The sequence below is a fragment of the Pleurodeles waltl genome, chromosome 7 (assembly GCF_031143425.1).
Source record: "Pleurodeles waltl isolate 20211129_DDA chromosome 7, aPleWal1.hap1.20221129, whole genome shotgun sequence".
In the NCBI taxonomy this organism is placed as follows: Eukaryota; Metazoa; Chordata; class Amphibia; order Caudata; family Salamandridae; genus Pleurodeles; species Pleurodeles waltl.
This window is the reverse complement of record NC_090446.1, coordinates 284,341,581-284,368,347: the sequence shown is the minus strand read 5'-3', so window position 1 is coordinate 284,368,347 and position 26,767 is coordinate 284,341,581. Positions and strand designations below refer to the sequence as shown.

At 46.7% G+C, this 26,767-nt stretch overlaps 1 protein-coding gene across 1 annotated transcript in view; it reads left to right on the top strand.

The window, feature by feature from the left end:
* Positions 1-26,767, top strand: part of LOC138304018 (protein-glutamine gamma-glutamyltransferase E-like) — a 289,413-nt gene that overhangs the window by 99,735 nt on the left and 162,911 nt on the right. The window contains exon 8 of the mRNA XM_069243665.1: positions 14,654-14,757. Within this exon, the coding sequence (XP_069099766.1) occupies positions 14,654-14,757 (104 nt within the window). The remainder of the gene's footprint in view (positions 1-14,653; positions 14,758-26,767) is intronic.

Genomic DNA, 26,767 nt, shown 5'->3' with positions numbered 1-26,767 from the left:
ACCGACTGTCCCGAGGTCCCCGATGGGCCGGGCTGGTCATCTGGGTCCAGGGAGACAGAGCTGCTGTCATCACTGGGGGCCTCTTCTGGGGGTGGGATGGACATCTCTGGACCCTCCGTGGCGGTGTGGTGGCGTTCGGGTCCTGCAGGGGTATAAGAGTATGGTTATTGCTTCTGTGTGTGGCATTTCGTGTAATGGGTGGGTGGCCGTGTACCCCAGTGCTGGCATTCCCTTGTGGGGGCTTTTGTGACGGTGGCTTGTGGGGGTGATGGGTGTGTGCAGTGGGCATGCTTTGGTGATGGGTGTCCATGCTTTGGGGATGCATGCAGGGCTAGGTTTTGGGATGGGTGGGTTGTGATGGTGAGCCATTTGCAAGGAGTTGGTGTGATGGGGGTTGGGGTATGATTTGGCATGCAGGTAGGGTGGGGGGAATGAAGTAGCGGAGATTTGCCTTACCAGAGTCCATTCCTCCGCCTACTCCTGCGAGGCCCTCAGGATGCAGGATGTGCAAGACTTCCTCCTCCCATGCTGTGAATTCTGGGGGAGTAGGTGGGGGTCCGCCGCCAGACATCTGAACTGCCTTCCACCTCCGCCTCCGCTAGTGGCCAGGAGGTCCCACCACAGGACCAACAGGCCACCAGCACCCCTTCCCCTGCAGAAGGAAAACCACCCAGAAATAGTTCCCTGCAATCCAGACTGAAGCCAGAGACACTTGCCAAGACCCCTGCCAGGAAATGAGACTCTCCCGATTGTCACCCTGGTGTCCCACTCTGTCACCCTGTCCACCTTGAACTGCCATTGCTCCCCTTCCTATTTCCCATTGAACAATGCATCTGTGCTACAAATAGACTGGAACAATACCCTGGACTTCCCTCCATCATCACCCCATTCCATTGCACTTGCCCCTCTTTTTCTCAGCACTTCAATAAACACCCTTGGAAAAAATAAATGTATGGAGTATGTCAAATTTTACAAATATGTATTCATTTAACCAGGTTCAAACAAGGCAATTCAACTGTACAGTAAATGAACATATGTTAATGACCTGTAACTGGCTGCAGTGATCACACTAGGAACTATTGTGAGGCACCAACATGTGTAAAATGAATTGCCAAAGGGAATAGTAAGTGGGCATAGAAGTGGGAAATAACAGCATCCCAGTGCACAGAAATTAAACATAATTACAATGAAATGTGAAGTAACACTGTCTTACTTGTATGTTATTGGAAGTATTGTCTGATGACTGCTGTTCTGTTGTCCTCATCCTCTGCCTCCGCATCCTCACTGTCCACAGAGTCCACTGCTGCCACACGGGCATCTCCAGCCTCCACCTCCTGCAGAAATGCACATGGCGTCTCAGGGCAAGGTTGTGCAACATGCAGCATGCCACTATTATCTGGCAGACATTCTTGGGTGAGTAGCACAGGGATCCACCTGTTAGTTGGAGGCACCGGAACCTAGCCTTCAGGAGGCCAAAGGTCCATTCTATAATCCTTCTGGTTCGCCCATGTGCCTCATTGTAACATTCTTCTCCCCTTGTGCTGGCATTCCTCACAGGGGTCAGCAGCCAAGATAGGTTGGGGTAACCAGAGTCACCTGCAAATATTGAGAGACAACATTTAGCCACACACTATCTCATATGGCCCACACCATTCCCATACACCAACATATACTGGATGTGGACCAGGGCTCACCTATTAGTCACACCCAGTGTCTCTGTAGTTGGCCCATCACATTTGGAATGCTGCTTTTCCTCAGGACAAAGGCATCATGCACCGACCCAGGACACTTAGTAGTGACATGGGAGATGTACTAGTCTCCCAAGCACACCATCTGTACATTCATAGAGTGGAAACTCCTACGATTTCTGCACACGTGTACATTCTGACGGGGGGGGGCAAATGCCATATGTGTTCCATCAATCGCCCCAATTATGTTGGGGCTTTCTCCCATTGCATAGAATTCTGCCTTCACTGTGGCCAAATCTCCCCCCTGGGGAAATACAATGTAGCTGCACATATGTTTAATCAGGGCAGACAACACTCTTGTCAACACTATTGAGAACATTGGCTGTGACATTCCTGCTGCCAAGCCCACTGTCACTTGGAAAGAACCAGTTGCCAGCAAATGGAGCACCGATAGAACTTACACAAGAGGGGAGATTCCAGTGGGGTGAAGGATAGCAGATATCAGGTCAGGCTCCAATTGGGCATACAGCTCTGTGATTGTGGCCCTGTCCAGTCTATAGGTGAGGATAATGTGCCTGTCCTCCAGTGTTAGCAAGCCCACCAGGGGCCTGTACATGGGGTATGTCTCCATCTCCTATTCATCTGCAGCGGTAGCAATCTATGGGGCAAAAGAGTGAGGAGCCGTTCACAAACTGAACATTCGAGCTACAACAGAACATTGCATGCTGTTAATTTCTAATTGGTCAGTGTGAATTGTCCAGTATGTCCAAATTTAAACAGTGACGCAGCAATTATCCAGGGTTTGCCCCCCTACCATGAAATGGCATCTGCCTGTTCTGTGTGGAGGGACAGGTGGAAATGAGGTAATTCCGCTGACGTTGTGCGCCGTTGCGGGAGGCGGTCAAGAACTGCTGTGCAACTCATCATTGTGTAACATTGGGCCCTATGGGTTATAGTGGACAATGGTGATCTACGTCGGTGGTGGCGGTATGCACCGCCCCGGTCGTGACTGCCATTTTCTATCTGATTCCTCACTTTCTACCTGATCTTCAACGGGAGAGGACCTACACTGCATGTGCTGCTGTGACCTGTGTCTGGAACCTACCATGGCCTGTGGGACTGGAGAATGGGCCCCTGTCTTTGTGTCAGAGGAGTTGGAGAGACTGGTAGATCAGGTCCTACCCAAGTATGGACTGCTGTACGGGCCTCCAGGCCAACAGGCGAGTACACTGTGGGCACTATGCATGTGGCAGGAATGCATGGAGTGGTGTGTGTGTGTGTGTGTGTGTGTGTGAAGGCCTCGTGTAAGGGGGGGTGGGTGGATGTCCTCTGGGCGACGTATTGGTTGTGTGCTGGGCCATGTGTGTGCAAATGGTGATGTGAAGGGGTATATTGGGCCATAAGTGTAACAGGCAGGAGGGTCTGACTAACACTATTTTCTTGTTCGAATTGCCTCTGTAGGTCAGCGCCCATCAAAAGAAGGATATATGGCATGCTATCGCCAAGGAGGTGCAGACCCTGGGGGTCTATGGTAGGCGGAGCACCCACTGTCGGAAACGGTGTGAGGACCTGAGACGCTGGGCACGGAAGATGGCGGAGGCCCAGCTGGAGATGGCCTCCCAACGAGGAAGGGATGCCCGTCAAACCCTGACTCTCCTGATGGCCTGCATACTGGTGGTGACCTATCCAGAGCTGGATGGGCGCTTGAGGGCATCACAGCAGCCACAAGGGGGTGAGTACAGTGCCCATCATTACCACTAACCTCTGGTGGGGTGGTATCCAGGTGGTGGATGTGTGTCAGTGGGTGCCCCTAGGCCAGGCCTGACAATGCAGCGTAGGTCCCCTGGTGGCTAGGGTTCTGAAGGGATAGTCCTGCTACCCAGCTCGTAGGCATCCACTACTGGTCAGGGCTGCGTGGGTCCCATGTCTGCTGGATTTGGCGATGTGTGCCCCTCTCCATGCCTTGGTGGCAAGCAATATAACTAGTAGTGCAATGCATATTTTGTAGGCCTATTTCCTGTGTGTGAGGGTGCTGTGTATGCCAATAGTGGTGTTGGAGCAGCCATTGACCAAGTGTATCATTTGTCTCTTCCCCCCTTCTTCTTTTGTCACCCTGTCCTTATGTGCCGAGGAGCAGAGGCAACGGGGGAGCTGCTTCCCACAGGACACAGGAGGCAGAGTCCACCAATGAGGAGGGCACCAGTGGGACGGAGGGCGAGGGGAGCACCACCGCGGAGACTGGAGGGAACAGTTCTGACACAGATACCTCCTCCGATGGAAGCTCCCTGGTGGTGGCAGACACCTCTGTGACCACCCCAGGTACAGCCGCCGCCCCATACCAGCACCGCCCTGTAAGCAGCCCCTCATTGAGTTGCCCTTGACCGCCCACCTCAGCCCAGATACAACAGACTAATGCATTCCTGGAGGGCATTCACACTGGCTTGGCGGCCCAACAGAGATCAATCCAGGCTCTGGCCTCCTCTCTGATGGCAGCCATTGTCCCCGTTTTCCACCTTCCTCCCTTCAACTTCCTCTTCCCAATCCCATTCTCCCCAAACCCAACCTATCCCAAGCACACATGCAGATGACCATGCACACAAGACAACACACAAGAGTTGTTCTGGCAAACACAAGCACCACACACCATCCAGATGCAGACATACCAACATCCTTTATTCACACTGGGTTCCCCCCCTTCTCCTCCGCCTCCTTCCCAGTTCTGTTTACACTCACACCTGCATGCACTACACCATCATCCACTACCAGCATCACCTAACACACCTAGCAGAACACACACCCAACAGCCATCCACCTCACAACAGCATCCAGCCCATGCACCTGCACCCAAAATCAGCAGACAGACACCTCCTGCAACCACTCCCTCTTCTTTCACTCCCAAACCTTCTCCCTCTACCCACCCCTGTGTCCCCAAAAAACATTTCCTATCCATCATTGACCTATTCCCTACCCTTCCCCACCATCCTGCACGTCTGGCCAGGGTGGCAAAAACCCAGCCAAGCACCTCAGCCACCCAGTCCATGGGCCCAGTCGTCACCATACCCACTTGTGGTGGAAAAGGATCCAGGGCACATGTCCTGAGGATGAAGGAGCCTTCACCAGGCAGCCTCAAGGGAAAGGAGCCTGCCACAGCTGCTGGAAGGAGCAAGGAGCCTGTCCCATCTGCTGCCAGGAAGACTAAGGAACCTGCCCCAGCTGCTGCCAGGAAGACTAAGGAGCCTGCCCCAGTTGCTGGTAAGAAGTTAAAGGAGCCTGCCCCAGCTACTGCCAGGAGAGCAAGGAGCCTGCACCAGCAGGCAGGAAGAGCAAGGGGCCTTGGGCTGGAACTGTGATGGAGACCCCACCACCAACTACCATTGAGCAGCAGTCCGAGGCTGCAGCGGATGGGCAGGAGCCTCCCCCCACCAGAAGCAGCAGCACCACTACCACCATTAAGCAGCCGTCCGTGGCTGCAGGGGATAGGCAGGAGCCTCCCCCCACCAGCAGCAGCAGCACTGTCCAGCCATCACCGCCGGCGGACGGTATGTAGTCCTGCCTCCATGGGCTGCTGTGCGGCCTGCCCCTGCAAATCCAGTGGGTATGACACCCACCTGAGAGACTGTGACCTTGCACTCCCCAGGATGAAGAGCACAGGGCAAGATGCCCCCTCCAGAACCAGTGGATAAAACACCCACCAACCCCAGCCTCAAAAGCACAGGGCACAATGCCCCCTCCAGAACCAGTGAGGTATTCACCTACTTGAGAGACTGTGGCCTTACACTCCCCAGGACCAAGCACAGGGAATGTTGCCCCTTCCAGAGCATGTGGGAAAGTCACCCACTTGAGAGACTGTGGCCTTTAACTCCCCAGGACCAAGCACAGGGCATGTTGCCGTCTCCAGAACCAGTGGTCTTGTTCCATCTCCCGGCTGAGGTGCCCCTGTCTCCCGTCCCCCTGGGGTGCCTGCCTATTTCCAAACTGATGCCCCTGCAGTGTTCTCTCCATGTTGAGGCAGGTGCCATGTGTGGCCTTGGATTTTGGCCTGTGGCCATTGTGGACTGGCCCGTGTCCCTTTATATGTATATATCTATTATGTTGCCTCACTTGTTTATCTTGATGTGTTGCTCTCATTACAGTCACTTTTTCTAAAAAAAATTGTCCTTGCATTATTTGTCCGAGGTACGGGGTGAAAATGTTTTAGTAATGCAGCGGATTGTGTGTATGGTGTTGGGGTGAGGGGGGTGTGTGTTGTGCCTGTGTGTGTCACTCTCTCTTTCCTCCCCCTCTCCCTTGTGTGCTGGGCAGCTGTACTGACCATTGTCTTTGCCGTCGTTGGTGTTCGTGGTGGAGCAGCACATAGAAGACCATGGGGAAGACATGCAGCTCGGGCTCCATGGCGGCGTGGTTGTTCCCTGTGATTCCAATGGTGAGTCCTTTCCCTTCTGAGCTCAGTTTCTGTCAGGCTTTTGATATCATTGGTAGCGCCCAGGAAAAGGTGGTGGTTTCCATGGTCTTAATATGGTGGGCATAACATTGACTTCCACCTGGCTGTAGGCGGCTACCGCCCAGGTGGCTGTTGTTTCTGCCCTGGCAGTTGGTGTGGTACTTTGGCTGTCTATCGGAGAAAACACCACCATGGTCATAATTTGGTGGTAATTACCGACGGCCTGTTGGCAGTATTACCGCCACTTTTGCACTAACCTCCAGGGTCGTAATGAGGGCCTAAATCAATTAAGGAGTCCCTTTGGCTCCACAGTTGCCCATTTCGTCATCCAAGACAGTAGAGGTTTTAACAACAGCACCAGATTTATTGGATTTAATGATAAGTCTAACATCAGTGGACCAGTGGCATACCCATAGGCAGATTAGGCAACCCCATGATAAAGTTATGTTCCACTGTTGTGAGGACAGAAGCATCAGGATACCCCATATTTCTGACTCATAAAAAGGCTGCTGATAATGCTGTGGCTCTATATAGATTGAGAACCAGGGAGACTGCACCTCCACCAGTCACCTTATATTTCCTGCTAATTTGGTATGCTGACTGCTTTAGGCCCGATTTGAGCTCACAGAGTTCTACTCCATGGAATTCAGGAGAGTTGCTTTAAAACTTTATGGAATTCAGCAGAGTTCCAAGTGCTGCGGAGTGCCTGCCTTCCCCTCAGTGGCACCATGGCGCGAATGCACCCAATGTTGAAAGCGTTAAGCAGGGTCGGGCCTCCTGCTCTCCACAAACCTGCACACTTCCCTTCACCAACTGTTGTCCTTCGCAAAGTAGCTTCAGAGGGCCAAACACAACAGCTGTCTTGCACCACTTCCTGTGCACATACACACAGACTCAGACCACCATTTCTTTAGGGACCAGCACTAGCAGCAGAAAACCAGCTTGTCACCTCCAGCAGCCTGGTATTTTCACAAAGTGCCTAGCCTTGCTTGCCAATAGGCTCTAAGGCCCTTTCTCAGGCCACTCACATCTATCTGGTGGGGGCTGCCAGACTACCACTCTCCGGGTCTCCAGGTCTCCCTGCTGGCCTCAGCACGGCACCCCATATACCACTTCTTTTCCCTGGGGCTCTGGGGAGACAGGTTATTTTCAAGTGGAGATCTGATGGCAAGTTTCATTTCTTCCAAGTCCATACCCCTCCTCCCCCACCTCCCTCATATGCAAATACTGTTCATGCCCAGTGCCAGCCCCCATGTGCACATAGAAGAGAAAGTGTAATGAGGGTCTTAGCAGGGTCCGACTCCCAGGGTCCCCGTTGCAGCAGCCTCGCTCTCTTCCTCCCTCTGTCCCTGGTCCCAGCCAGGCTGTTGAGGACAGTGAAAGGAGGGAGACCTGATATTTCAAGGTGTTATCATTTAAGCACTGCAGCATATATGCAAGATGGTGCACAATGGGGGAGCAAACATTTGAGGGAACTGATCTAATATAAGTATTAACAATAGCAATATATCTCACCCTTTGGGGAGTTTTTGCTTTTATATCCACCCCCAGCAGATCTTGTCTCCCTGATGTAACTCCCCTCACTAACATGAGAAGATCTAATTTTAACCATATCAATAGATCCCCTGAAGCTCTTCCTGAACTAGAGGGTACCGCATTCACACTAACTGTTATATATCCATTGCTAGACACTGGTGCCACTGCCCAAGTCTCCTGCAAGAGGTTAATCTGATATTGGTCAATTAACTCTCCCCACTCTAGGCCTTTGAGCTTAGCTCTCACTCTTGCCACATTCCAGGATAGTATTCTAATGGAATGTTCACCAAATAGCCCAATATCGGTCTTCCATCTCCATACACTATAACCCTGGATTTACAATACAGGTGAGTTCTTTTCAGTCTTCAAAATGATACCCATTGTTCTCTCTCTCATGTCACCGGCAGCTGGGTCCAGTAGCAGCACAGATGCATACATGCCATCAGAGTCATCCTGTGGTAATTTAATAAAAGCTGATATTGACCTTGTGCTCCCCTGTTGTCAATCAACCTCAGACAAAGTGGATCACTTGTCTACGTTGGGGGGCATTGTTGGTAAACTAAAGGTTTACAAGTTAGTTTTTCCAAAGGTTATTTTAAATGATTGGGAGCATTGAGTTTAATTCTTATGTGCATGTTAAGATTAGTACTGAATCTTAAATCCATTGCTATCAGGTCACCCACCAATTTATGACTCTAAGCTTCAGCGCAATACAGTCAAGTTGAGATCTAATTACACTACGAGTGGTGTGCAGGATATCATCCTTAATTATGGATGTACAGCCTCTGGTGTGCCATAGTGAATGAATTACTTTGTTAACACACGAGTCACGGGTTTCTCTACCCCCTTGTGGGAGTCTAGGAACATTTGCCAGATAAGTATCATAAGGCAAAAGCATATCCTTGTTGGATTTAGTTGTGAAGTTGTTCCCATAGACATTCTGATCTTTCTGTCTAAAAACTATGCGGTTAAGTGATGTTATATTCGGCTTAAGTATATACCTTCCCACAATCAGTTCACCTCTGACAAAATATGTGGACGTGTCCGGTGCACTACTAGACGGGCCTCCATTAGATGAGGCTAAACCTGTACCCACTCCAAAAGGTGCACTTTTGGGAGTGACTTGTTTGCTGTGCAGTACCTGTGATTTAACACCACCTACTTTGTTACATAAATTTACTACCACACCTGATAATTTGGCCAATTTCTCTGTAAGCTCAATAGCCAGCCTGCTCATACACTCACACCAACTTAAAATCTCCCCCCTTAATTGCTGAAACTGTGCAAAAGAGTCCCTGTGCCTAGCTTGGCTTACATCTGTTGAATGCTCAGTCCTTGTCTTATCAAACAATTCTTGTTTATCTAATGGATTCACTGCTTCAGTTACTAAAGGTATGAAACAATTTGAGCATTCAATGTTAATTACAGATGTACTATCCTTCTGGCATTGCTTTGTGCGTGGGAATCTGATATACGGGAGTTGGAACTAACTTTATTCCTCAATCCAGCCGCAGTGCCACCGCTAGAAGTAGTTTTTTTAAAATATGAATACCCTCAAGTGAAGAACTCCTCTTCCCCTTGCGAGAATGTGATCCCAAATCATTTGTGGTGAAAAGGCCCTCCACTTCCTCTATTAATTCATAAGTTTCATTCAGAGTGCAGGTCTCTGCAGAGTGCCTAGATATTTTACTTCCACCTTCTGCCACCAGTGATCTCTCTAAAGCTTTACGTTTAACCATTGTTAGACCTGACGACCTTAGGGTGTTGATCCCCCAAATTTTTGCCTGCCTCGCTCCACTTTTTGGATACTGTTTTTGTTGGTTTTAGGACTCTGTACACTTTACCACTGCTAACCACTTCTAAAGTGCATATGCTCGGTCCCTTAAACATGGTAACATTGGTTCATCCCCAATTTGCATATTTGATTTACTTATAAGTCCCTAGTAATGTGCACTACCTGTAACTGTAAATTAAATGCTGCTAGTGGGCCTGCAGTACTGATTGTGCCACCCACATAAGTAGCCCCTTAACCATGCCTCAGGCCTGCCACTGCAAGGCCCGTGTGTGCAGTTTCACTGCCACTTCGACTTGCATTTAAAAGCACTTGCCAAGCCGTAAACTCCCCTTTTTCTACATCACCTCTAAGGTAGGCCCTAAGAAACCTACAGGGCAGGGTGCAATGTAGGTAAAAGGCAGGACGTGTAAATATGTGTTTTTTATGTCCTGGTAGTGCAAAACTTCTACATTTGTTTTCCACTACTGTGAGGCCTGCTCTATTCATAGACTAGCATTAGGACGGCCCTCATATACTTTTTGACTGGTAGATTCTGATCTGAAGGGGGTAAACAGGTCATATTTAGTATGGCCAGAATGGTAATAGAAAATCCTGCTTATTGGTGAGGTTTGGATTTATATTACTATTTTGAAATGTCATTCTTAGAAAGTGTGCATTTCTCTGCCCTTAAAACCATCTGTGACTTACAGCCTGTCTCCAATCAGTATCTGGTCTGTGCTGGTTGACAGTCCCCTTGTGCAGTTCACCCAGACAACCACAAACACAGGACGCTCAGTCACACCTGCATTCATCTGCATATTGAATGGGACTTCCTGGGCTGGAAGTGGGGAGGGCCTGACACTTACATTTTAAAGGCCATTGGCCTGCCCTCACACTATGGAATGCTAACCCCTCTACTGGGACCTTGGCAGTTAGGGCTGAACTGAAAGGGGAACTTGTGCACTTTGAAACCACTCTTAGAAGTCTCCCCTACTTCAAAGGCATTTTTGGGTATATAAACTGGGTCTCTGACCCCACCAACTCAGACTCTTCTGGACCTACACCCGCAGCCTGTCAGAGGAGCTGCCTGGCTACCCAAAGGACTCATCTGGACTGCTTTGCTGAGAAGGACTGCTGGCCTCTGACTTTGCTGAGAAGGACTCTGCCTTCCCCAAAAGTGCTCTCCACAGGGTTGGATTGAGCTTGCCTCCTATTTTATGAAGTCTCATGGCCAAAAAGACTTCGGGGTTATTACAACTTTGGAGGAGGTGTTAATCCGTCCCAAAAGTGACGGTAAAGTGACGGATATACTACCAGCCGTATTACAAGTTCCATAGGATATAATGGACTCGTAATGCGTCTGGTGGTATATCAGTCACTTTACCGTCACTTTTGGGACGGATTAACACCACCTCCAAAGTTGTAATAACCCCCTTCATCTCTTCAGGAAATTTCTTGTGTGTCAAAAATCGACCCACCGACTGCCGAAATCGACATGAAACCTGCACTGTGACTGAGATTTTGCCACACAGCCGACCAGAACGACACAGCCCGACATCCCAAGTGGAAATGCGACACAGCGTCTGCATTGCAATGGAAAATTTGACACACCGACTACTTGGTCAACACAGCGCCCATATGACCCAACACCCTATTTTTCCACGAAACCCCTCCTCTGCTTCTCCGAGCAACATTATTTTTGACGCCTACCAAGTTCTGTGTGTACCAAAGAGACAACTGATTATTTCCAAGGATGAGGACTATTTTAAACCTTTTAAAAGTAATATTTCAACGTGTGCTTATTGGATATTTGTTGTTTTGACCTTGTTTTATTCAGATAAATATTATCTATTTTTCTAAACCTGTGTGGTGTATTTTGTGATGTATTCCCTATGTGACTGTTTGATTTTTTGCACAAATACTTTACACATTGCCTTTTAAGATAAGTCTAACTGCTCAGCTTCAAGCTAACAGAGGGTAGGCACAGGATAATTTGGATTGTGTGTGGGTTACCCTGACTAGGATTTTGGTCTCTACTTGGACAAGGGCGTATACCCCTGCCAACTAGAGCCCCCTTTTCTAACAACCATGATAAAATAGACAGGTAAAATAAATTACAAACAAACTACCTCTTGGATATAATTCGGGCACAAGAGCTTTTACCTAATGGTTGCTAAATTACAAACAAACTCCCACTTTAGTTTATAGCTGAAAATAAAAAGTCCTGCGCCTAATGGTCGCTGATGAACTCTTATGGTGAACCCTGCAGTTGTCAGTACGATTAGTCTTCATAAATAAAAACTGGTGCAATCACTTAAGCAGCCCCTCGTGCAGTTTGTGATGTTCCACTCTAGGATGACAAGTACGTTTTGGTGATAAGAAAGTAAACTGGTGAAGCCTGGTCAACCCTTAAAAACTACTGTTCCCACGGAGAATGCCGCCCAAGATCACACGGCGATAATATAGCGTGTGCTTGCAATCACCCGACACCTGTAAAATAAAAGCTTCGAAGTCTACAGACAGGCACAGTTCCAAAGGCTGAAATGTTAGTATCTCCTCGTTTATAAGAAATCACACGGCTGCTATATTTCAAAAGAGAAATGATAAAATTACAATGATAGGTAATGTTTACTTGCACGTGCGGCACAATTTTACTCCCACAGCAGGCCCCAATTCATTCTTCTCTTACCCATCACAATGAAACATACGGGGCAACCAAGGTAGTGGCCCTGCCCTGCCTCTTCCATCCGCTGACAGGTGCAGGATTGGCCCGCCTTTGGCCTGGGCGCGTCTGCACCACAGAGGAGTGAAACCTCTTTAATAGAGTGGCACCAGAGATGTTGGTGAGCTCAGGGACCGCCTCATGGGACACATAGCCTTCTGGTTACCGGAGTACTCACAAAAGCATACCGCGCTGTGGGGGAGTCAAAGCGCCTGAATAGCGCAGTAGCACAGATGTTGATGAGCTCAAGGACCTCCTCCTGGGGCCCAGAGCCTTCTGGTTACTGGAGTCCTCACCAAAGCCGGAATGATGCATAAACGCGTCCCGCGCCACCGGGGAGCGAAAGTGCTTTACTAGCAGGGTAACAGAGATGTTGCTAAGCTCAGGGACCACTGCCTGGGGCTCAGAGCCTTCTGGGTACGGAGGTACTCACCAAAGCTGGAATGATGTACAAAAGCATCCCGCACCACAGAGGAGTCAAAGCGCTTTAATAGCGTGGCACCAGAGATGTTGGTGAGCTCAGGATCTGCCTCCTGGGGCCCAGAGCCTTCTGGGTACTGGAGTACTCACCAAAGCTGGAATGATGCACAAATGCGTCCCGGGATATGGGGGAGTCAAAGTGCCTGAATAGCACAGCAGCAGAGAGGTTGATGAGCTCAGCGACTGCCTCCAGGGGCCCAGAGCCTTTTGGTTACTGGAGTCCTCACTAAAGCCGGAATGATGCACAAAAGTGTCCCGCGTTGTGGGGGAGTCAAATCCCTTTAATACTGCAGCAGCAGAGATGCTGGGGCCAAGAGCCTTCTGGTTACCGGAGTCCTCACCAAAGCTGGAATGATGCACAAAAGTGTCCCACGCCACAGGGGAGTCAAAGTGCTTTAATAGTGCGGCAGCAGAGATGTTGGAGAGCTCAGGGACCGCTGCCGGGTGCCCACAGCCTTCTGGTTACTGGAGTCCTCACCAAAGCTGGAATGATGCACAGAAGCTTTTCGCGCTGCGGGGGAGTCAAAGAGCTTTAATAGCATGGCAGCAGAGATGTCGGTAAGCTTAGGGAACACATCCTTGAGGCCCAGCTTATGGTTACTGGAGTACTCATCAAAGCTGGAATTATGCACAAAAGCTGTGTAACTATGGCCCCCTTTCATGCATAACTCTGGGAGAAAGGGGCATTCCATAGGTGTTACTGTGGGTGTTCCCATACAACACCCATGGAAATTGATGGACTCTGATGCATTCCCAGATTTACAAGGCTGGGAATGCATCACATTCCTACGCCACCTCAGGGGTGGCATCATAGTGGCTCATTCTGCAGCACACATAGAAAGAGGAAAACACCATTAATGATTGTTTATGTGCAGGAATGTGTCCCTTCCTGCACATAAACAATCATCCCTGCAACACAGGAACTCTTGCACTATTGCACAAGGGTGCCTGGGTTGGCACTAGGCAGCAGTTTGTGCGCCAGCGCAGAAGAAAGTGCAGGGATGCATCGTATTTCTGGAAATATGATGCATCCTGCACTTTCAAAATGATGCAGCGATGCTCAGCATGCTGGGTTGAAGCACCACGCTGTGTCATTTTATTGTAAAAGAAGCCCTCAATATCTAACACAACAGCTGCCACGTTTGCTGTTTTTCTACACCAACTTTTGCTGTTTTTCAACCCCCCTCCTCATAAATATTCACAGCTCTGACCTGCCAGAATTAGTCATGGGCTCGGTGGGGAGATCTAATGATGCTAAATTTATCACACATCTTGGCATCATGATGGTCAATGCGCAAACTTTCATTTTTTAAAGGGATCATGATTTGACTCTAGTCTGAGTCAGGGTGAGAGTCAAAACTCTGTCTAGTCATAGTCATCAAAATATACTCTCCAGATGTGAGCTAATAAGTTCAGTTCTCCTTTCTCTTTTCTTTTAATGTGACAGGGCCAATTCCAGCAAACATTGAAACTCCTTAATTCTAAAATGAGCGTCGCCCCCCGCCAGCAGCAACCACTGCAAATCCTTTAGCAAGGATTTCACTACGTTTATTATCCTTTCCTTGTTAAAGGGCGAACATATGGGGTGACGAGTAGTGAGGGGAGTGCACTGTGCCCTCCCCTCACTGAGCATGTATGTTTGGCTGGCCTTCTTGGGCCGGCCAAACACACATGAGCACAGGGCTCTCTGCAGCCCAGCAACCTAGTTGCGGGGCTGCAGAGAGCCTGCACAGGCTCCCAGTATGCCAGGGTGCTCCCAGCCAATCCTGATGTTGCTCTGAGCAGCGTCAGCATTGGCCACAGGATAGGCTGGGAGCCTGTGCCTACAGCAGCAATGGAGACGGAGGAGAGAAGCGGCACGCGAACCGAGGTAAGTTTTTATTTTGTATTTATTGTTTTTCAATATTTTTAATGTCCCCCTCCTCTCCATGTCGCCCTACCCCCCTGTGACCCCCGCGAGCCATGACTGGACATGGTGCTACGTCACTAAAATATAACCTGATATCTTTTAGGAACTTCCACGTCTGGAACGAGGGCTGGTTCACAAGACCAGATTTGGGATCAGCATATGATGGGTGGCAGGTTCTTGATGCTACACCCCAAGAACGAAGTGAAGGTAAGGGAATGCATTTTTTCCCGTCTCTGTTTGTTTCTAGCTTGTCAAATCACCAGACTATGCATTTACGTTGCTGAACTGAAATCTAACAATAATGAAAGCAATGGAATGTGCAAAGCACCACTCAAGACAATAAGGTGATTCTGACACTATAATAGCTGGTTTAGACCTTCAGCTCCAACATTCCAATGTTTGTCTTTCAGTTTCTTCCTTTTTCTTTTAGAACATCCTGCCCTCAGTGGATGGAATCTTCTAACAATGTGTAGTCCCTGTGTTTTAGGCTACACCAAATGTTATGGAATCTCTTTATAAGCCCTAACCTGTGGTTCGCACACTATAACTCAGGATCAAGGTCTTTAACAACCGGTAGAGTCTATGGCAACAGGCTATAATTTTATATTAATAACAGTTAGAAATAAGGAGGGAAGGCTTCTGAAAAGGGTCAGATTCACAAACAAATTGGTATAAGTAGGTGTGACTTACTCTTGAACCAAACTGGATTAATAGTATATTTCAGAAGTATGCCAAGAATACTACTTGATTACATATGGTCTACTTCTGAAATTCTGCAGAGAATGTTACAAAACAAATAAGGTATATATAGAGAAACAAAATGTAAAATGTAGAATTTATAACAATGTGTAAATGTGAAGGAATTTGAAATTGGATGCTGAAAACTAAGGGTCTGATATAGAGTTCAACGAGCTGGTTACTCCACCAGAGATGTGACGGATATCCTGTCTGCTGTATTACAAGTGTCATTAGTTACAATGCTCTTACAATATGGCGGGCATGATATCCTTCACATTTGTGACAGAGTAACCCATCTGCCGAACTGTAAATCAGGCCCTAAGTTGGTATCCTTTGCTTGATTCACAGGAGCAGCATAAGTACAGCAAACACAATATAATATAGACAATGGCTGGTGTCAACTGAAGTGCCATCAAAAGAGAGAATGCATTAGGAGTAAAAGAAGACAAAGTAATAAATTAAGTCCAGCATATTGTGACGTCTTTTAGAATTAAACTCCACATATAGAAAAGGCTCAATGTTCCCATTAGTAGTAAAGTTTTGATTTTACAATACTTTTTTTACTAATTAAATGAAGTATTTCGTTCGACATGGATGAATTTGTTTAATGTGTTTTGTTTCTGTATTTTATTTATTGTTTTGAGGTTCAAATCAGACATTGTTTAGTCCTGTGTGCCTGGCTTCTAATAATGACTCAGTGTCAGCCATTGGATTACAGTAAGGTTTCAGTGTGGGTTCCTGGATTCTAGTGGAGAATCAGTGGGTATCCACAGAAATCAAAGGGGTAAGAATTGCAGCCATAGGCTACATAACAATAGCTAGGGTAAAGTGTGAGTGAAGTGTACCAATGAGCCCATACTGAGGATCTGTTTAGCAAATTATCTGTTTGAGGACAGGCATGGACCTAGGAGCTGATTTTAGACATGGTGACTAGATATTCCAACTGCTGCAAATGCATCTGCCATACAGGTGGATGCAGGTCTACTCCACTTCAACACTGGCACAATGGTGCATACATTAGTCCACAGTCAAATCAGTCTGTGTTCAAGTATTGTTAGAATTTCATTACAATTTTGCTCATTTAAAAAAAAATGTTTTTAACACTGGCCATCTGTCCTTTCATGTGTCAGGTTGTGCTTTACAAGAGGCACTATTTAGTCCTTCCTTCAATTATTAGGCACTACATTTGTTTTAGTTGGTCTAGTAGTACTAAATATTCAGTACATAGGAATAGTTTTGGGAGCATAAATCCTGATCTCAATTATTTGGTATTATCTCCTATATTAATTGTTATGATGTGCATTCTTGACATGAATGTGTACAAATAACTATATGGGTATCTGTTTTTACTATAAGTAGAGGTGACCCTAGTGCACTCTTTATAGAAAGTAAAGTACCACAATCCTTACACAATGATCAGTGGGTGGAGATTGCACAGCTGCATGGTGATATTTTCCACAGAGGCCTAAACCCAAGACTTGGTAGGAAACCACAAATAGAATCTATGCTGCACTCAGAAAGGTTAAACAGCACCACTGAACAGGACATGCCCCACCTGGAGGTTAGTCCAACCATATCTTTGAATCATGATGAAGTGAAACAGAGTGACAATGTTTCTTACATCTGGCACTTAGGATGAGCATAAATCAAACCTGGAAAAGGCAAAACGTGCCATATTTTCCCTAGACCAAATAAAACATAAAACAAGAACTAACACCAAAACCTCTTTAGGCTTGGGATAAAGTAACAGCATATATCTATCAATCATTGAATTTATTGAATTTATAAACCGGTCTACGTACCCGTGAGGGTTTCAAGACGCTGGGGGGGGGGTGCTGTTGTTACTGATCGAAGAGCCAGGTCTTGAGGAGTCTTCTGAAGGTGAGTAGGTCTTGGGTCTGTCGTAGGTTGGTAGGGAGCGTGTTCCAGGTTTTGGCGGCGAGGTATGAGAAGGATCTGCCGCCGGAGGTCTTTCGTTGGATGCGGGGGACGATGGCGAGGGCGAGGTTTGCGGAGCGGAGCTGATGGGTAGGGGTGTAGAAGCTGAGTCTGTTGTTCAGGTAGGTTGGTCCGGTGTCGTGGAGTGCTTTGTGAGCGTGGGTAAGAAGCTTGAAAGTGATCCTCTTGTCCACGGGGAGCCAGTAAAGGTTTCTCAAGTGCTGGGAGATGTGGCTGCGGCGGGGTACGTCGAGGATCAGCCGGGCGGAGGCGTTTTGGATGCGTTGGAGGCGTAGTAGGTCTTTTGCTGGGATGCCTGTGTAGAGTGCGTTGCCATAGTCTAGCCTGCTGCTGACGAGGGCCTGTGTCACCGTTCTTCTTGTTTCTGTCGGGATCCACTTGAAAATCCTACGGAGCATGCGGAGTGTGTTGTAGCAGGAGGAGGAAACTGCATTTACCTGTTTAGACATGGTGAGGGAGGAGTCGAGGACGAAGCCCAGGTTGCGTGCGTGGTTGGTTGGTGTCAGTGGGGTTTCTCGTGCGGTAGGCCACCAGGAGTCGTCCCAGGCGGAGGGGGTGGATCCTAGGATGAGGACCTCCGTCTTGTCCGAATTGAGTTTCAGACGGCTGCTTTTCATCCAGGGATGAGGAGCAGGCAGATTCTATAGGAATTAAGTCCCTGTGAGCAGGCCTAACGAAATTATACTGGAGACTAAGTGGCCATTTATCACACATACCAAACAAGCACATACACAGATCAAGCATATTGGTTGATTGACATGCACTATCACCAATCTGAATTATTTGAAACTCAATGAGCACTCAGTCTGCATTCATTCTGCACATGTGTCAGAGATAGAATGGCTCCCTCACTACACTATCCCTCTGTCAGAAAGTCTGTATATGTCCCATTCTAACAACACAAAAAGATGATGAACAAAGTGATGAAACTTTTTAAACACTCACCCCCAGTCACAGATCTGGGTTTCTTCCATCATTCTTTTTCACACCATGCCATCCCATTTTGAACCCAGCCATATGCAAATCAATCTTGACCATGTTCCCCAAGGGAACAGTCCATCCCAGACTGGAAGACCAGGTCCTCCTGGATGGGAAACAAGCATCTTGGAACCAGTTTCAGAGTCTCACCCCTCATAAACCAGGCTAGCTTAAATACAGTGGCACAGTGAGCACGGGGCCCACATCTGGGCATACCCTGGCCACTGAGGGCAACTTTAGTAACACAAAAGGATGATGGACAGAGTGATCAATCTTTTCACACACTCACCCCCAGTCACCTACCTGGGTTTTATCCATTGTTCTTTTGCTCACCATGTCACCCGAGTTTGGACCCAGTCATATGCAAATCAGTATTGACCCTGTTCCCCATGGGAACAGTTCAGCCGAATTGCCAGACCAGGTCCTCCCTGGACTAGAAACAAGCATCCTGGGACCAGTTTTGGTGTATCACCTCTCATCAGCCAGGCTAGCCTGAATCCAGTAGCACAGTGAGCAAGGGACCTATTTCTGGGCATACCCTTCCCACTTAGGAACATTGCCTTTAATTTTTAAGTTCGGAAAGACAGTGCAGCTGTCTGCAAGAAATATTGTTACCAATTATTCAAAATATAAACAGAGTAGACTTTGGATCCACCCAGAGGAGTGTTGCCCTGTCACTTCATGCTACTATTTGTTTAGTGAATCACTCTGCCCTCCTGGAAGTCTTTCCAAAGGCTTGTATGAAGGACTATTTTACATCTTAAAAGTACCCTCAGTCATAATGTAGTGTCACATTCAATTCTTTATCTACTGTATTCCGCTATACAGCTAGAAATCCTTTTTGCAGCTTTTTCCACAGCAATAACAGAGCCAATAGAGCTGGCTTTAATGTGATAAACAGCATTTGTGCACGGATTAAATGTAAATATCAGTTGTGAATACCTTTGTTTACTAGCATTGACACATTAACCCCTTGGGTGCCCTGGACGAGCTGGTCACGTCCTCGGCCACAGTTGCTGTGTGCCGAGGATGAGACCAGCTCGTCCTGCATCTGGGTCCACGGGGGGAGTGCTGGCCATACCTCTGCCCTATATAAATGGGGACAAAGTTGTTCTGCCCACCGGTGGGCAGATGGGGCAATTATCCCCGATCACTCCCCTGGGGGAGGCAGAAAGCCTACTAGATGCCAGGGAAATAAAAAAATAGTTGGGTGGTGGCTTTCAACCAGTATGGGCATGGTTATGCCCCAACACCAACTAAAAGGGGTAACAGTCTTTCAGCTCTCCCCTGCACACTAAAAGATCTTATCCCAATGGCAAGAAAGAGGACATTTTATTATTTTGGGTTTCGTTTTACAGTGGGGCTAGGGGAGCTTGTCTAACTCTCAAAATCGTCCCATTTGGAATGGTGAGGACTGCACTTTTTGGACTTTGGGACACTGCCATTTAGAAAAGTCTACAAGACCTAGACACGTCTGAAAACTAAACATCTGGTTGAGTCCAGGGTGGTGTGCTTCACATGTACCCCACACCATTTTCTTACCCACAATGCCCTGCAAACCTCCAACTTTGCTTGAAATCACACATTTTTGTGGTGGAACCTTATGTAATCTGCAGGAATCCACAAAATTCCTACCACCCAGCATTGCTATACCAATATAAATTCTGCCCTACTTGTCAGCCTAAAAACATCTTTTTTCAAACTGCCATTTTGGACCTGCTTTGGTTTCCCCTCAATTTCAACATGTTTGGCTCTTCCCTGTCACAGGCACTTGGCCCAACTACACAAGTGAGGTATCATTTTTATCGAGAAATTGGGGAACTGTTGGGTGGCAAGAAATTTGTACCATCGCAGTGATCCCACAAAGAAATGTGGGAAAAATTAGATTTTTTTTAGCTAAATTTGAGGTTTGCTGAGGATTCTAGGTGAGAAAACACTGGGGGATCCACGCAAGTCACACCTCCCTGGACTCCCCCTGGACTCAGGAGTCTAGTTTTCAGAAATGTCTGGGTTTGGTAGGTTTCGCTAGATGGCTGCTGAGCCCAGGACCAAAAACGCAGGTGTCCTCCTGCAAAAACAGACACTTTTGTATTAGATAATTATGATGTGTCCACGTAGTGTTTTGGGGCATTTTCTATCACGGGCACTAGGCCTACCCACACAAGTGAGGTAAAATGTTTATGGGAAGATGTGGGGAAATGCTGGGTGGAAGGAACTGTGTGCCCCCCCCTCAGATTCCAGTACTTTACAGCATCAAAATGTATGGAAAAAGTGCTTTTTTGGCCAACTTTTGAGGTTTGAAAAGTATTCTGGGTAACAGAACCTGGGTAGAGCGCCACAAGTCACCCCATCCTGGGTTCCCTTCGGTGTCTAGTTTTGAAAAATGCACTGGTTTGGTAGGTTTCCATAGGTGCCAGCTGAGCTAGACCCTAAAATCTACAACTAGGCTCTTTCCAAAAAACATGTCAGATATCAATGTAAAAATTTGATGTGTCCATGTTGCGTTTCTTGTTGCAGGCATTAGGCCTACCCACACTAGTGAGGTACTGTTTTTAATGGGAGCCTTGGGGGAACACAGAATAGAAGAACAAGTGTAATTGCCCCTTGTCTATCTCGACAATTTTTCCTTCCAAATGTAAGACAGTGTGCAAAAAATATATCAATTTGAGAAATGCCCTGTAATTCACGTGCTAGTATGGGGACCCCGGAATTCAGAGATGTTCAAATAACCTCTGATTCTCAATACCTTTTCTTGTGCCCATTTTTGGAAATACAAAGGTTTCCTTGATACCTATTTTTCACTCTTTATATTTCACCAAATGACTTGCTGTATACCCGGTATACAATGAAAACCCATTGCAAGGTGAAGCTCCTTTATTGGCTCTGGGTACCTAGGGTTCTTTTTGAACCTACAAGCCCTATGTATCCCAACAATCAAAAGAGTCCAGAAGACAAAACGGTATATTGCTTTAAAAAATCTGTCATAGCTGGAAAAAAGTTATAGAAGAAAACGTGGAGAGAAATGGCTGGTTTTTTTCACCTCAATTTCAATTCTTTTTATTTTAGCTGTTGCTTTCTGTAGGAAAACCTTGAAAGATCTACACAAATAACTCCTTGCAGAATTTATTTAGAATGTAGTCTACTTTTTAGAAATGTTTAGCAGTCTGGGATCCAGCATTGGCTTCACCCCCCATCCCTGTCTCTAACTGGAAGGAGGCTGAAAGCACAAAAAAATAGTAAAAATGGGGTATGTCCCAGTAAAATGCCAAAGTTTTATTGAAAAATGTGGTTTTCTGATTCAAGTCTTCCTGTTCCTGAAAGCTGCGAAGGTGGTGATTTTAGTACCACAAACAATTTGCTGATGCCATTTTAAGGCTTTATTCTGCAGCCCTTTTTTCACATTTTGTTTTAAAAACATGAAAGTTTCGTATATTTTGGTTAATTTCTTGGTCTCCTCCAGATAACCCACAAACTCTGGGCACCTCTGGAATCACTGAGATGTTGGTAAAAAAGTACGTAGATTTTGCATGTGTAGCTTATGTGGACAAAAAGCTATGAGAGCCTGAGTGTGAACTGCCCCAAATAGCCAAAAAAAGGCCTTGACCTGAGGGGGAAAAGGACTGTCAGCGAACGGATTTAACAGAAAATAGAGACGAGGGATCTACCCTTGTAACCCTACTATACCCGGGTAGAGAATACACAAGATGTAAGCAATTGGTCTAATAGTATGGAAAAATCTCAAAACTTGATTTGCACACAATGAGACTCTCAATCAATCATCGGCAATGTAAATTAATTACAATATTGATTAATTCATTTAGTCACAAAAAGGACAAAAAACATTGGTATAAAATCACCATTAATACGTCTGGACAAAACTATACAAACACATACTGCAGTAATCTGAATACCAGAAACAGTTTCTCCTTGTCCTTTTTATTTGAAAATGATGTGGTTATGTCCATAGATTATACAATAGATCCACATCTACGAGATGGTCAAATATCATAACACATCTATATTCTGTATACTTTCAGTCCTTGTTTATCAAGAGATGTGTTCCACAATCCTTACGAGTAAAAAAAACTTCCTTACAACCTCTCTTAATATCAGAAAGGTCGACGCATTTCGGCCCCTTCACTTTTGGGCCTCCTCAGGACTATTGGAGAGTATGATGAGGAACTGTTATGTGCAAATCAAGTTTTGAGATTTTTTCCTATTATTAGACCAACTGCTTACATCTAGCGAACAGGTTGAAAGCACACCTATTGGCTTTGCCAAAGTATATTAAAATATAATTCCTTCTTCCTCCACCTCATTATCTGCCCTGACTCTTTAATGTGATAGCTCAGTTGTATGTTAGAATTAGTTTCTTTAGAAGAGGCAGGCTAGAATCATAAAGGTAAAACACATTTGATAACGTAGGACAGAAACAAGGGAACTAGAGAGGTTACACCAGCAGGGCATGTTCAAGACTCGGAACACCTACTCAGAATAGTAAATGAAGAAATACTTATACACCAGAGACTATCCCTACGGTATCACCCCAACTACATTGCTTGACCACTTCACTGGCTCCACTACATCACAAGGGTTTACAACATATCATTTAAGTTAACTACGTGTAAAGGCTGATTAAAAATTTAAAACAGAGTAATGGAAAATGTATTAAAACATATACAGAAAGTGAGGTTGAAGGTGTCGAGGTCACACCCCAGAAACAATGTGACGATAGTCCTTGGTTAGCCGCAATATGAAGTAGGATTCTCTGCTGTGAGGTGGTGCCTTCAGAGATACAAAGATCATTAGAGAATGGAGAGAGCGCAGTACACTGTAAACCTGAGGCTGCAGAAGTGTGTTAGCGCATCTGACCTTAGTAAGTAAACTTACAAGGGGAAGCAAATAGGTCGATTAACCTTTTGACTCGCAATTAAGGTGTTCCCACCATAACTATGTACATGCAAATCAATGATCAATAACCAATACACAATATCAATAATCAACAAATCCCTATTGGTCAGTTAATCGCATGTTCACACTTTGTCCATAAAATTAAAACTCCAAGTCTATGAATTCTACTATTACTCCGTTCGCATGTCATTGATTGGTTGTCCTGCAATGTCCTCATCATCCGGCTTGTCATGTAACAATATTGTTGCAGCTTCCGCATCAGCACTTTCATTAGCCATATTAGTAATTAAGCATCTAATTTCCTTACTATTATCAGGAATATACGAACAACAATGCCTAGAAATAATCATTCTACAGACTCCACCATCCTTCGCTAAAAGAATGTCTAAAGCAAGATGATTCCACTTGTTCAATTTCAACATTTTCATTTGGAAGTAAGGTTGCCGGGTTCAGCACTGTACATCATTTTAATGACACATTTGGTGACCCTAGAATACTCGTTTCACATCTGGTCAACGTCGAACCAGTCAAATAGTGGGTTTTCGTCCTGGTAAGTAGAATCTAAATAGAGTGAGGGACCATTACAGTCAGGGGACGTCCCATCACAATGCCTTCAAACTATGTAAGGCTTTGACCAACTGCTGCAACTGCGCGCAAACAACCTGGTAAGGCTGCTGCAACTGGGTCCAAAGTAACTAAAATGTATGCTACTGGGCAGTTTACACCTCCAAGGACCTGTGCCAAGACAAACAAAGAACATGCATCACGCTCATGACAAAACAATGTGAAAGGTTTTGTGTAATCAGGCATACCCAAAGCTGGAGCCTTGCACAGACTTGCTTAATTCAGTGAATGCTTTCATTCCAGCCTGTTCTAACCCTATAGGATCAGTGACTTCCTTATAAGTCAGCTTCTGCAATGGTCTCGAAATGACTGAAACATTTTGAATCCATTGGCAACAATTGCCTACCATCCCTAAAAACATCCTGACATGGAGGGGGGGTTTATCTGCAATATGGCTGTAATCCTTTCTCTAGATATCTTTCTTCAACCTTTCTCAATCTGGTTACCCAAGTATTTTACTACTTTTTGACAGTATTGCAATTTAAGCGGAGACACCTTGTGACCATTCTTTCCCAAATGGTTCGATAGTACAATCGTATCATACTTGCACTCGTCCCTTGTTTTGGAAGCAATCAGAAAGTCATCAATGTACTGCACCAAGGTCGAGTGGAAAGGCAATTCCAACTAATCCAAATTCTTTTTCATGATCTGATTGAATATGGAAGGTGACTCTGAAAACCCTTGAGGAATTCTGCACCAACAGTAAACTCGATCCAGAAATTTGAAACAAAAGAGAAATTGGCTGGTCTCATGTAGAGGCACAGAAAAGAAGGCTTGTGACAAATCAGTGACAGTGAACCACTCGGCATCCCATGGAATTTGAAACATTATCACAGCTGGATTTGGCACCAGGGGATAACATTTGACCACATTCTCATTTATTTTTCTCAAATCCTGGACAGTTCGAACTGCTCAATACTTCCTTTAAAACCCCTTGCTTTACAAAGTCAACAATTATCTGGGCAACCTTCATAAGGACATATTGCGGCATGTGTTACTATCTGGACTGTTAGAAATGGGGTTTCTGGCTGGGTAGGGTAGGCACCTCAGCCAGGCAGAACCCACCCACTCTAGTCAGGGCAAGGGAGTTACAAGTCCAAGATAACCCCTACTCACCCCCTTGGTAGCTTGGCACGAGCAGTCAGGCCTATCCCACAGGCAATGTGTAAAGACATGTGACGCAATATCCCCACCCCAAAGGAAACACAACACCAAGTTATATGAAAATATACTGTATTGAACACAACGCAATTATTAGACCTAACATCACATATCAGTAGTATCCTGCTACCTTAACAGTTGTCAGAACGTTACACATTAGTTACTCTGCAAACTAGCAGTAATCACATAAAACACACAGGTTACTCAGTATTATGCAACATAAGCAGTAGTCAGAAAACAAGTTATTACACCCAAGCACTTATCATAAGAATATCATAAACGCCGATATTAGGAACATTATAAATCATATGGCATGTCATAAAAACATATTAAGATGGTATGCCCTTAATAGGAACATTTGCATACATATATAAAAACATCCAAAAGCAGGTAGGCAATATATTTATCAATAAAGTCTGTAAAAAGAACCTAAGACATGTATATTGTCCCTTTAGAAGTATCTGATTTAATGATGAAGGCACCTCCAGTGCCTGGAAGATGGAAAATAGGGCCCTCTGTGCTCCTCTGCGCTAAACGGGGGCCTCTGGTATCTTCAGTGCCAGGGGCCCGTGATCAGTGGGGTCCCCCCAGGCCTCAACCCGCACTCACTGGGGGGCAAAGTCCTCAAGATAGCATAGGGGGGCACCACGCACCCCCTCTGATTGGTGATGGGCCCCTCCTGGGGCCTGTGATCTCTTGGGGTCCCCCCCCCCCGCCTGCACTGGCCCTCCGAGTCGGGGCCCACAGAACTGGCAGTGGTCCACGAGGGGCCAACAAGGGGCCTGTGGTGCGGGCGAGCCTCCGTTGAGGCTGCTGCCCCATCCACAGATTGGCAGAGAGCCCCCCGGGGCTCGGCAGGCTAAGGAGAGGCATCCTCCTCTCCTTTCTGCCTTTGACGACGTTCCGGCCCGAATCAGGGCCTTCTGGTGTCCCGGGGGTGCCCTACTGAGCGGTCCTGGCCCGGGGGGCACCAATAGGAGCATGCTTGCTCCGATTTCTAACCAAAAGACTTCCTTAGCGCCCCGGGGGCACTGCGAAGCGCGCTTCACTCGCACTTTAGTCGAACAGCCTCCCCGGGTCACGGCTGTGAATTTCAGGCACCACAACGCGCTTTTCAAAGCGCTGGGGCATTCAATTAAGCCCGGGTCGCAGCTGTGAATTTCAGGCCACAATCTGTCAGAGCACTTTTCAAGCGCTAGTGGCATTACAGCAGCAGCGCTCTCCACAGTGCTACTCACAGAGATATATTGAAGCACTCTTCATGGCTTGAAGATCGTTGCAGGGGTCAGGGGCCACAGCACCCTGGCCCTAGGGGACAAGAGTACTAGAAAAAGGTCCACAAGGGGAGGGGCCCAGCAACAGGCCAGCACAGAGGATGTAAGCAGGTGGAAAGTCCTTTACAGTGACCAAGCGGGTCACAGGTCAGTACAACAGCAGCAGTCCTTGGCGGTTCCTGGTGAGTCCTTCCAGTCCTTTGTGTCCAGTTCCAAGATGATTCCAAGAGTCTCCAAATTGTGGGGGGAAATTCCCCTGTACTTATACTCTGTCCTTACAGTGTTTTACAATGGTAGGGAGAGGAGGTTCCAATCAGATACAACTGGTTCTGGTAGTGCCCCCTCTCTTCTTCAGCACAGGCTCCAAACATCAGTGGGGGGTAAACGACCCTATTGTTTGAGGCCAGGGCACAGCCTTTACAAATGTAGGTGTGCCCCGCCTCTCCCTTCTCTCAGCCCAGGAAGACTATTCAGTATGCAGATGCACCTCTGTGACACCTCCACCCTCCCTGTGTACAGGCTGTCTGAAACGTATGCACAAAGCCGCAACTGTCACTCTGCCCAGACGTAGA